Source organism: Spermophilus citellus (assembly GCF_964194105.1).
Source record: "Spermophilus citellus genome assembly, chromosome: 8".
Classification (NCBI taxonomy): Eukaryota; Metazoa; Chordata; class Mammalia; order Rodentia; family Sciuridae; genus Spermophilus; species Spermophilus citellus.
In genome coordinates this window covers 9,202,906-9,215,655 of record NC_138189.1, presented here as the reverse complement: position 1 = coordinate 9,215,655, position 12,750 = coordinate 9,202,906, and the positions used below count along the sequence as shown (strand labels likewise).

At 39.0% G+C, this 12,750-nt stretch overlaps 1 protein-coding gene across 1 annotated transcript in view; it reads left to right on the top strand.

Annotated features, from left to right (window-relative positions):
• Positions 1–12,750, top strand: part of BOD1L1 (biorientation of chromosomes in cell division 1 like 1) — a 52,590-nt gene that overhangs the window by 14,490 nt on the left and 25,350 nt on the right. Inside the window, exons 6-10 of the mRNA XM_081304596.1 lie at positions 750–916; positions 2,394–2,505; positions 3,134–3,272; positions 4,590–4,662; positions 6,448–12,553. Coding sequence (XP_081160722.1) covers positions 750–916; positions 2,394–2,505; positions 3,134–3,272; positions 4,590–4,662; positions 6,448–12,553 — 6,597 coding nt within the window. The remainder of the gene's footprint in view (positions 1–749; positions 917–2,393; positions 2,506–3,133; positions 3,273–4,589; positions 4,663–6,447; positions 12,554–12,750) is intronic.

Below are 12,750 nucleotides of genomic sequence, written 5' to 3'. Positions count from 1 at the left end.
TTGTTCAACTTAACTGTGGTAAGCATTCATATCAAATTCACTGACAAATAAGAATTAACCATTTGTCAAAAAAACATTGTTTTAAAAACTTGGGGAAAGAATGAAGCATTAGGCTAAGATGACTCCAGTGCCTCAGGTTTCTGGGTTCTTGCAGGAGCAAAACAATGTAAATCGTAAAATGAAACTTAAACTTAATCCATCAGAAACCACCAACTTACCTCTACCAGGGACTGCCATCTGACCATACCAAGTAAGGCAAAGGGCGTCACCAATCCAGTAAGTTATTTGCTTCTGCATTCAATCTATAAAAGCCTTCTTAAGCTTAAAGTGAAGTTCTCTGAACCTCTTCTGGTTCTGAATTTGCCAGATTCAGGAAATTTCTTTGCCAAAATAGAATGAAGAGCTGGAGGTGTGGCTCCATGGTAGAGTATTTGTCTAGTGGGCATGAGGCCCTCAATCCCATCCCCACAACAGAAAAAACAAAAAGCTCTGTTAAATTTAATCTGTCTGAAGTTTTTCTTTTAACAACATAAGCAAATGTAATGATTAATTTTTCTTTTCCTTCCTTTATTGGTGAGAATATGATTGTTACGAAATTAGATGAATAATAATAACTTGTAAAATTTTCAGTTTCTGAATTTTCACAACCAGGTACACTTGAACTATATTGATACTGCTTTTACTGCTTGTACAAATTGATTTTCTTACTAATTCATAGACACATTCTTTTTCTATTGACTTTCTTCCAGATGAAGAGAAGAACAAACAGAACAAAACAAAAACTCAAACTAGTGATTCTAATGAAGGAAAACCAAAAAGTGTACGGCATGCTTATGTTCACAAACCATACCTTTATTCAAAGTACTATAGTGATTCTGATGATGAGCTTACTGTAGAACAACGCCGACAGTCTATTGTAAGTCCAGGTTGGTTTGTTAGTGTTTTAGCTTGCTGCTTCAGGTTGACAAACTTGAATAGTCTGTGTGCACAGTACTGGTGCACATCTAGAGCAGAGACATCTGACTCTGCCTTTAACTAGGTGGCATAGACGTATACATATGACAGAGGTGTTTGTGCCATTGTTGTTAATAGAAGTGAACACTGGTAACACTCTAAATGTTTCATAGTGTGGAATGTGGATCAGTATGGATAAAGTCATAGAAAAATATGATATGCAGCTGTTACCATAATACTAAGAGAAAAATGTAGTCAACATATTTCCTGGATTTGAAAATGCTTTCAAATATGAGCTGTGCTACTGAGTTAACAAAAGGTTTCTAAAGAAAATTCTTGTCTCATTGTATGTGTGCTTCAGGTTAAGTTGGCTTAGAGTGTGAGAAACATTAAAATATGAAAAGTTAGTACACTAAAGTGTTACTAATGGATAGCCTTCCTTCCAGGTTTGTCTCTTTTTTTTTTTTTTTTTTTTTTTTGGAGGGGCGGGGGGTGGCATGTGGGTGCCAGGGATTGAACCTAGGAACACTCAACCACTGAGCCACATCCCCAACCCTGTTTTGTATCTTATTTAGAGACATGGTCTCATTGAGTTGCTTAGTGCCTCACTTTTGCTGAGGCTGACTTTGAACTCATGATCCTCCTGCCTCATCCTCCTGCCTCACCCCTGGGATTTCAAGCTGCGACCAGCTAGGCTTGTCTCATAAAGGTTACATGGTCAGGAGTTGTCCCTGCTTAGGACTTTTGGTGTTTTGCTTTGAACTCTGGTCAGAAAGGCATGGTGAGAGTAATGTGATTATGAATTGTTCATTTAAAATATGAAAGAAGAAGGCTGGGAATATAGATCAGTTTGGTAGAGTGCTTGCCTTGCATGCACAAGGCCATGGGTCCGATCCCAAGCACCACAAAAAAAATATGAAAGAAAAAAGTTTCAAATCCAAAGTCTATGTCCCAAGGGTATAACCATCAGGTCACCTCGGTTTAGGACCAACCCATTAACTCAGCATTCCAACTTTTTCCTACCTATATTTACTTGAAAATTATTGATATTTTCATTGCTATCTTTTTAATTAAAACTGCCAGGTAAAACTAAACAATCTTAATTACACTTTTCCCATTTTGTAAACGAGTGGCATCCTAAGAGTAAAGGAAAATCTTTACATCTGTCTCTTCTGATAACTTCCAAATTGAAACATACACATCCATACATATGTGCACATACACATTCACAAATGTGTGCATGTATATTATCTGTATACATACATATATACTGTATGTGTGTGTATAATATATAATATATATGTGTGTAGTACATATGTGTTTTTGCAAAGCCCATTAAACTGTAAGAAATCTGAGGGCAAACTAAGACTTTTTCTTATTTATTTCAAAGTAATTTTTGCTTTTGCCTGATAATCTGTCAGGGTATTTTGTGGTTTTAGGCTAAAGAAAAAGAAGAGAGACTTTTAAGAAGGCAGATTAATAGAGAGAAACTTGAAGAAAAGCGAAAACAGAAAGCAGAAAAGACAAAGTCTTCCAAAGCCAAAAGTCAAGGTATAGTAGATGTTACTTTTTTTATTTTAAGCTTTCTTATGTACTCTCTTATTTTCTAATTGCTCAATTAATTGTGACATAATAATGTAAAATATATTCTCAAGTGTAGAAGATTTCCTTCCTTTTTAATGTGATGTGTTTAATTATTTTTCTTTTATTATATTTTATATGTAAATTAAACATTCCATAGGATACCAGTGGTTGCCCTCTGTGTGTTAGCAATTTATTTTCTAGTAATGGTAGATTGAATTAAAACTGGAAAATGGGTCATTGACACATAAGTAATCAAGTCTTTCTGCAGATAATAATGAGGTTAACCTATTCTCTATGTTAACTTTTTTTCTGTTTTTTTTTTTTTTTTCTTCTTCTTGGTGCTGTGATTAAACCCACCTTGTAAATGATGAGCACATGGTCTACCAATGAGCTATACCCATAGCTCCTTAAGTTAATGTTTATCTGGAATGTTGATTAAAACAAAATTGAATTCTGTTATGTTATTTCAGCACCATTTAAGAATATTAAAGTCATTTTACATTTTTGGAGTAATTTTAAACCTTAATGAAATAGAAATATAACACTGTTTATAAAATTCTTTTCTGAAATGTTTTATTGATTGCTTCTTCCCTAGGGAAAAGTCCTGCGGACTTAGAAGAATCATCAGCAAAGAGTTTGGAACCAAAAGCCCCCAGAATTAAAGAAGTCCTTAAAGAACGGAAAGTTTTAGAGAAAAAAGTAGCCTTAAGCAAAAAAAGAAGAAAGGATTCAAGGTGCGTATTTTTTCTGGCCATGTTCCATTCAAACACTTGCTTGGCATAGTTTCAGAAGAGAGACATTGAAAATGTAGTAAAGAGTTGTGCCTTGAAAGTGTATGTCACTGTATGTTTTGAAGTACCTTAAAGGTTCATTTTTGTCTTCAGGAGTGATTCTTTGTGTTAAGATCTATAATATTTCAAAGTAATGAATCTTTTGTGTATGTTTGTGTGATGCTGGGAATTGAACTCAAGGCCTCATGCATGCTAGGCGAATACTCTCCCACTGACATAAATCTCCAGCCCTTAGAGTAATGTATCTTAATCTTAAGTACTTTTACTCTAATCTCATAGAAGCTTTAAAGCTTCTCTCAAAAATAGTGTACATATGTAAACATACTATTATCCCTGGAGTTTGAGAGAGTTTATGGACACCATGACTATACTCTAGAAGTATCCATGTTCTGGGCATTTGGTAGCCACTTACTTACAATAATTGCACTCATTCAGTTCTTTTTACCATTGTCCATGCTTCTCCCCCTAACCCAAACCCTGAACCAGATTCTTTTTTTAGTTTTTATTTTTACTTTTTGGGGAGGTGGTGCTAGGGATCAAACTCAAGGCCTCATGCTTGTTAGATAAGTGCTCTACTACTAAGCTACATCTCAAGCTCTTTATTTTTTTTTTTATTTTGAGGCAGGGTCTTGCTGAGTTACCCAGGCTGGCCTCAAACTTTAGTTCTCCTGCCTTAGCTTCCCAAGTAGCTAAGATTATAGTCAGCCCCGCTCTGCCCAGCTATTTATTTTCTAATACTGCATTATAATTCTATAAGAATGAGAAAGCCAGAGAAACTTCTGAGAGTAGCCATAAGGACATGTGAGCCCTGGGCTACAATTCTGTTGCTCTATCAAGTCAGAATTATGTAACTTAATCATGGACTTGGAGCTAACTACATCAATAATTTGCAAAACTCGTGAGTCAGCTGTCAGATTTATTACTATATCTCATTCTACTCATCTAAATGAAAAAGAATGCTTTGTTGACTCAAAAGTTGGTAAGACTTCCGAAATGTAAATGTGGCCTATACATTATTTCTCTTTATGCAACAAATCAGGAATTTTTGTTTTAGCTGTACTTTTCTTTAGCACCAAGAGTAATTTCATGTCACATTTCAGATTGTGTTCTCTGTTGACTAAGAATAGGATTTAAATTAAAGTACAGCAAGTCCCATTTCTAGATCAAGTGTTTATAGTAAAGGAAAGCTTTTTTTCTTACCTTCCTGAGAAATTTTGACCTTAGATTCAAAGTTAATGTTTGACTTTTCTTCCCCCTTAGGAATGTTGAAGAGAATTCTAAAAAGAAACAGCAGTCTGAAGAAGATTCCAAAGAAACCCTCAAAACAAATGAGGTGTGTCTTTATAACACCCCATTTCAAGTGCTCTTTTGTTAGATGTAGATTATTTAGTCTTTTGTAGTAAATATTTGACTGTAATTTGATATTTTCCATGTTAAATTTTAAAATCCCTCACATTAAGCAGTCTTGAACCCTCATTCTATTATGGCCTGAATTCTTCATTTTGGTGAGTTGATTTATATGAACTTATATATAAGTAATAGCTATTCCTCTTCCTTCCCCTCACTATTTCTTATATTGGCAATAACAAAATTGCCAGTAATAATAATGAGAAAGAATAAAGAGGGAAGATAACTAAAATAACAATCCATTTTACTCTTTCATTCCTTATCACATGTACACATAATATTTTAGGGTAGAAGTAATCTGTTTTTCACATTTTAGTCATTTGATGTTACCTTGCAAACTTTGTAATTATTTAAGATTTCATTGTGGTATAATAAATGGATCCATCATAATTTATTTAAGCATTTTTTATATTTGAGCACTTAGGTTGTATCTGAGATTTGATCATTTTAAGTAGTAAAATTATATTTAGTGAATACATTTCTTCCCCTTTTTGGATTATTTTCTCAGGACAAACTTTGGCTTTCGTTGATCTTCTTTACTCAGCCATTTTTACAGTTCTTTAGCTGAAACATCTTAACATTTCCGGGGGAAATTATTTGTTCATAGACAATAAGTATTTTATATTTCTTTATCTAGAAATTAGAGGCATGTATAGAAGTACATCCTGATATTTTACTGGCATGTCTTTAAGTGTTTAATTTTATTTTGTGTATTTTGGGGGGGATTATAAAATTTCATTCACATTGTTTAAAGTTATTTATTGTACAATCAGATCAATAACAGACTCCTGTTCTTAGGGTCTTCCTATGTCTTTGTCCATGAATTAGTTAAAGTACATAAACCTTTATGTTGAAACATGCAGAGTTGTCATATTAAACTAACCCAGAGACACAAATGACTTTCTGAAGACAGGGCTTTGGCCCCATTATTTGAACAAAAATAATTATAGCTGGTATTAAGCAGGTCTTTATTGAAGTGGGTTTGGTCAACATCTACTGATTAATATTAATAATCTACTCAGTGCCAAGACATGGAGTAGGAAGGAAGGTTTAGATGTTATTATCTTTTAGTATCTGCCCCTAAATACATAAACATACATATGTTTGGTATTATTGCTATGAGTTAGCGTGTATATATAAAACTTCATAAGTAGAATATTGTACAAGTAATCTAAATTGAAGGGCTTTTCTCTAAATGATTTGGGTTTCTAAATATAAGAAACTTTTATTTCAGTGTAAAAGTGTTTAAAATATTTTCATCAGCATGCATTATATTTTTAGACTGAAAAGAAAATTGGAATATCATTCATTCAGTTCACATTTATTAATCACTATTGAGCATTAGTGAGTTCTAACAATTTAGAGTTGAAGAAGGCCTCCTAAGTGCATTGCAGATTTCAGGAGAAGTAACTAGTCTCTGCAAATCTGCCCACAGTGCAGTAGAGAAGAGCAAGACTCAGCAAAACCAAATAAATTCACTGCTAGCACAAGTACTCATTGCCTCAGTGTCCAGTTATTGAGTCATGCTGAGCTTAGGCTTCCTGATGCATAAACGAGATTAATAATACCTACCACAGGCTGTTTCAAGGATTAAATGAGGTATCACATATGTGCCAGCACTCAACATATTAATATAGTGTGCTCAGATATTAAATTTGAGTCTAAAGATTGGTTGTGGTACTTCTCACATTTTAACCTTTATTTTCTACAGCACTGTGAAAAGGAAAAGGCATCTTCTTCAAAGGAGCCGAAGCATGCTTACGCAAAAAGTGAACCAAGTAAACCTGCCCGAAGACTTTCAGAGTCTTTGCATTCAGCTGATGAAAACAAGAATGAATCTAAAATTGAAAGAGAACATAAAAGACGGACATCTACCCCTGTGGTAATGGAAGGAGCACCAGAAGAAACTGACACAAGAGATGGAAAAAGACAAGGAGAACGCTCAGAAATTGCCATGGAAGAATCCCAGAAACAGAAGAGCACACTTAAAAATGAAAAGCATTTGAAGAAAGATGATTCTGAAACACCACATTTGAAAAGTCTACCTAAGAAAGACATGAAATCCTCTAAGGAGAAGCCAGAAAAAGAGAAAACTCTGTCAGAAGAGAAGTCATCTACAAAACATAAATATAAAGGTGACAGTATGCATAAAACAAGTGATGAGACTGAACTTCACTCTTTGGAGAAAAGTTTAAAAGTAGAGGAAAATACTCAAAAGCAAAGTCAACAAATAAAGCTTTCTTCAGATGACAAAGCTGAACGAAAAAGTAAACATAGAAATGAAAGGAAATTATCAGTTTTAGGCAAAGATGGAAAGCCAGTTTCTGAATATATTATAAAAACAGATGAAAATGTACGGAAAGACAACAACAAAAAAGAGAGACACTTGTCCACCGAGAAAACTAAGGCAGAACACAAGTCAAGAAGATCAAGTGATTCTAAAATTCAGAAAGATTCTCTAGGTTCCAAGCAACATGGTATCACTTTACAGAGAAGAAGTGAAAGTTATTCAGAAGATAAGTGTGATACAGACACGACTAATTTAGATAGCAGTGTAAAACCAGAAGAGGTGGTTCACAAGGAGAGGCGAAGAACAAAGAATTTGTTGGAAGAGAAACTTGTGTTGAAGTCTAAATCAAAAGGTCAGGGCAAACAATTAAAAATTGCTGAAACAGAATTACAAGAAAACATCACAAAACAGATGACGACTCCAAAACCAGATAAGGAGAAGAACACAGAAGAAAATGACTCAGAAAAACAGCGTAAGTCTAAAGTTGAAGAAAAACCTGTAGAAGAAACTGGTGTTGAACCTGTATCAGAGAGTGCTGCTGCTTCTGCACACAGTTCACAAAGAGACCCTAGTCACCGAGCTAAGCTACCATTAGCAAAAGAGAAGCCTAAGGGGGAGAGGGACACAAGCTCCTCCAGACTTGACAGGAAGCTATCAGATGGGCACAAAAGCAAAAGCTTAAAGCATGGCAGCAAAGACATGAAAAAAAGAGAAGAAAATAAATCAGATGACAAGGATGGTAAAGAAGTTGACAGTAATCATGAAAAGGCCAGAGGAAATGGTTCAGTCCTGGAAAAGAAATTGAGTAGAAGGTTGTGTGAAAATCGAAGAGGAAGCTTATCACAAGAAATGACTAAAGGAGAAGAAAAATTAGCAGCAAACACACTGGGTACTCCTAGTAGTTCCTCCCTTCAGAGACCAAAAAAATGTGGTGACACCACATCAATCCCTGAGCAAGAGCCAATGGAAATTGATTCTGAGGCAGTTGTTGAAAATGTATCAGAAGTGTCTAAAACCCAGGACAGCAGCAATAGTAGTTCCCAACAAGACATTGACTCTGAAAATGGTACAAAACAAAAAACGACTACCACGGTTCTAAAGGATGAGTTAAGAACTTCCATAGTAGATTCAAAGCCAGCAGGTACAGCCTGCAAATCAGGGCGTGGAACAGGAGTTACTAGCAATTCTGAAAAGCATGCTGACCATAAAAGCACATTGACTAAGAAAATGCATATCCAAAGTGCTATATCCAAACCGAATCCTGGGGAGAAAGAGCTTACTCGAGGAACTCACGAAGTGAATGTGGACTCCAAAACAAGTCAGAAAATGTTCCCTAGTGTTCCATCAGAAAATGAGAGGCCACAAAAGAATTTGAAAAGCACAGCCAGACCCACCAAAGAATGTGTTGCTCAAGGAGATGCTGTTTTTGAACATTCCACAGATTTAGACTCCTCATTATCTTCAAGTTCAATGACTGTCAAGCCTCAAAAAGAATCTCTTATTTCAGCTGTAATTCCTGTAATTGACAGAGCTGGTTTAGAAGGTAGCATAGCCAGCACTTCCCTTGTGGATCGCTCTGATATCCCTAACCAAAGTTTGACTATTAGAAAATCAGAAGCCCCCAGGGTAGGTGATAGCAAAGAAGGTGGTAAAAGTTCCACTGTAGATACACCAGCAAAAGCAAATGTGGCCAGCAAAAGACACATTCCAGAAGGTTACCAGGCCACTTCGTTAGGCAGCAAACAAGGAAGAGTGAACACATCTCTTTCTAGCAAGTCATCAGACATGATTGTGGAAAATGAGAATCTCAGAAAAGAAAGTGGATTGATACACACAACCAAGCAAGAAAGTGGTTTAAGTACACAGCCCAGTTTAAAGCAGGCAGACAGAACTACAGTAGAAAATGGCAAGAAGGATGGCATTGCTGTCAGTCTTGTGGCAGACATGAGTACAGGAAAAGATGCTAAAACTGTGGAACTTAAGCATAATAGAGTCCCAGATGAAATTAAAACTCTACCAGTTGATGTTGAAAGGAGTGAAATCAGTGAGGTAGACACCAGTGCTGGGGGCAATGCTGCATCATCTGCTTTACAGCAGAGAAATGGAAAACCTGAGAGTGTGGCAGCTAGGACTAGAGGAGCAGAAAGGGCTTCGGTTGCCACTAGTACTGAGGAGAAGGACAAAGGCTTTACCTTAAATCCAGTAAAGGCTGGAGATGCCACCACCACTTCTTCAGAAGCGGGAGACTGTAGGATGGCTTTCCCCTGCACCAGCATTGAGGCAGATGAAGGTTTCATAGTAGATGCAGACCCCAGAAACAATCCACTCCTGGGCCAAGTAGAAGCCAGCGAATGCACAGTTTTTGCTGCAGCTGAAGAGGGTGGGGGTGTTGTCACAGAAGGATTTGCAGCAAGTGAAACTTTTCTCACAAGTACTAAGGAAGGAGAAAGTGGAGAGTGTTCTGTGGCTGAATCAGAAGACAGGGCAGCAGGTCCTGTGGCTGCTCATACAGTTCAAAGCGAAGCCAGCATGAACAGTGTTGTCACAGAGGAAAAAGATGATGCCGTAACCAGTGCAGGTTCCGAAGAAAAATGTGACGGTTCCTCAAGTAGAGACCCTGAAATAGTTGAAGGAACTGGTACTTTTATTAGTGAAATTGAAAGTGATGGAGCAGTTACAAGTGCCGGAACAGAAATAAGAATGGGATCTGTGAGCAGTGAAGAAATTGATGGGTCCCAGGGAAATAGGACAAGAATGGGTCCCAAGAAAGAAACAGAGGGCACCGTGACTTGTACAGGAGCAGAAGGCAGAAGTGATAACTTTGTTATCTGCTCAGTAACTGAGGCAGGGCCCCAGGAGGAGCGCATGGTTACAGGGGCAGATGTGGTCCTAGTAGATAATGACACACCCCCGGGAACAAGTGCCAACCAAGAAGGAGATGGTTCTGTGAATGATGGTGCTGAAGGTGAGAGTGCAGTTACCAGCACTGGCATAACTGAAGAAGATGGAGAAGGGCCAGCAAGCTGCATGGGCTCAGAAGACAGCAGTGAAGGCTGTGCTATAAGTTCTGAAACAGAAGAAAATGGGGAGGGTGCAATGGATAGCACAGTAGCTAAAGAAGTCACTAATGTACCATTAGTTGCTACTGGTCCCTGTGATGATGAAGGCATTGTGACCAGCACAGGCGCAAAAGAGGAGGATGATGAGGGGGAAGGCATTGTGACGAGTACTGGAAGAGGAAATGAAATCGGACATGCTTCAACTTGCACGGGAATAGGAGAAGAAAGTGAAGGGGTCTTGATTTGTGAAAGTGCAGAAGGGGACAGTCAGATTGGTCCTACGGTAGAGCATGTGGACGCTGAGGCTAGGGCAGGCATCATGAATGCAAATGAAAGTAACGTTGATAGCATGAGTGGTGCTGAAAAGGAAATCAAAGACACAGAGATCTGCTCCAGTGCTAAAGGGATTGTAGAAAGCAGTGTGACCAGTGCAGTTGCTGGAAAGGGTCAAGTGGTGCCAGTTCCAGAAGGTTGTGAGGATCCCATGACTAGTGCAACTTGTGATCAACTCCCCCGGAAGGAAAAGGTTGAAGATATCAATATTTCCACTGGCCTTGTGGGAGGCAGTCGTGATATTCTTATATCTGGGGTAGTCCCAGAATATGAAGTTGAACATACATCACCAAGTGAGAAAGAAGATGAGGGCATCATCACCTCTGTAGAAAATGAAGAATGTAATGGCCTCATGGCTAGTACAGCTGGTGACCATATTTCCAACCAAGGTAGTTTAGCTGGGGGTAAAAGTCCAGGCAAAGGCTTGATGATTTCCACCAGTACAACAAATGATTACACCCCTCAAGTGAGCACAATTGTAGACATGGGAGAAGGGCATTCAAGTGCCCAGAAAACTGAGGAAAATTTGGAAGGCACCAGAGTAAACTTGGAAGAATTTGAGGCCCCCATGCCCAGTGCAGTTTCTGGTGATGAGAGCCAACTCACAGCTAGGAATTGTGAAGAGAAAGATGAGTGTGCCATGATTTCTACAAGTATAAGGGAAGAGTTTGAAATGCCTATTTCTAGTGCAACCACCATCAAATGTGCAGAAAGTCAGCAGCCGGTTGCAGTAGTTGAAGAGGGAGCTAAAGGTCCAGTGTTGGTAAGCACTGAGGACTTTGAGTTTCCTATGCCCAGTGCTCCCACGGAAGTTGAATGTCCTCTTGCCTCAACCAGCAAGGAAGACAAAGATGAATGTGCTCTCATTTCCACCAGCATAGCAGAAGAATGCGAGGCCTCTATTTCTGGTGTAAGTGAAAATGCACGATCTGTTACAGATGGGAGTGCTATTATCTCAACAAGCTCTGTGGAAGACTGTGAAGGCCCAGTGTCGAGTGCCATCCCTCAGGAGAAAATCCGCCCCTTAATCACACCAGTGGAAGAGTCAAGTGATACTGCCATGATTTCCACAAGCACTTCTGAAGGGTGGGAGGCAGTCATGATTGGTGCTGTCCCCCCAGATGAAGACCAGGCCACCATTGCAAGAGTGGAAGACTCAGGTGATGCTGCCGTCATCTCCACCAGCACAGCGGAGTGTGTGCTGATGGTCACCAGCCTAGACAGACCCAAGGAGAGTCAGCTGGCTGCAAGCAAACCAGAAGGTAATGATGACCTGCCAGCTACAAAGGTAAGCAGGGGTGAGATCCCCATGCCAAGCCTCATTGCTGAGAATAACTGTCAGTGTCCTGGGCCATTCACAGGAGGCAAAGAAGCTGGCCCGCTATTGGCAGTGAGCACCCAGGAAGGGCACAATGGGCTGTCAATCTGTGAGCCTGCCAAGGAGCAAGACCAGCCAAAGACTATGGCTACAGAAGAGGAAGACAGACTTGACAAGGACTGCCCTGTTCAGGGCTCATTTTCAGCAAGAGGACAAAATGAGAGTACTTTGCACCTCATAAATGTAGAAGAGAAGAAGGTATTGTTGAGCTCCATTCAGAGAGAAGACAGAAGCCCAGAGACACAGACAGTGGGAGGCAGTAGCACTGCCAGCTGTTCTCCAGCAGAAAGGGGTGTGGAGAAAAGCGCCAATTCCTCCATCCATCCGAGAGGACCACAGCAGACGGCTGGAGACATCTCTGTCAGTATTTGCTCTTTGTCAGCAGTAAATACCGGTGCTAAAAAAGCTGATGACATGCTACCTGTCAAAGACACTGCCCCAGAGTATTCTTCTAATCCTCCCGACCAACAGGGGAGGAAGGACAACTTGAAAACTACCACCACTAAATGTATTACTGACCTAGGGTCAAAAATTGCTTCCTCCCACTCAGTGAGCCTTCCAGCTGCCTGGCACGTAGCTCAGTCATCAGCTCCAACATGTGAGAAGGACTTGACCACAAAGAGTGATCGAAATAGCAAGCGAGCTGTGGAAGCTTCTGCTGAGAAAACAGGACGTGGTAATGGCACAAGGAGGTCATTGCAAGGGGAAGGAAACTTCGAGGACACTGTTTCTGTTGAACCCAATGTGTGTGACATAGGTGAGAATATGTTTGTAATTGCATATTTTAGCATTTTACAAAGATGGTTGTATAACAGTTCACTTAAATCAGTTTTCCAAAAGATAGTTTTGGTTCCATTCCAAAAGAAGGATAATTCAATATATTTTTTCCTCATGTGAGAATGTTGCTAAATAATTCTCAGACCTGAAGGTTGAGCTTCTCTAAAAATATACTCA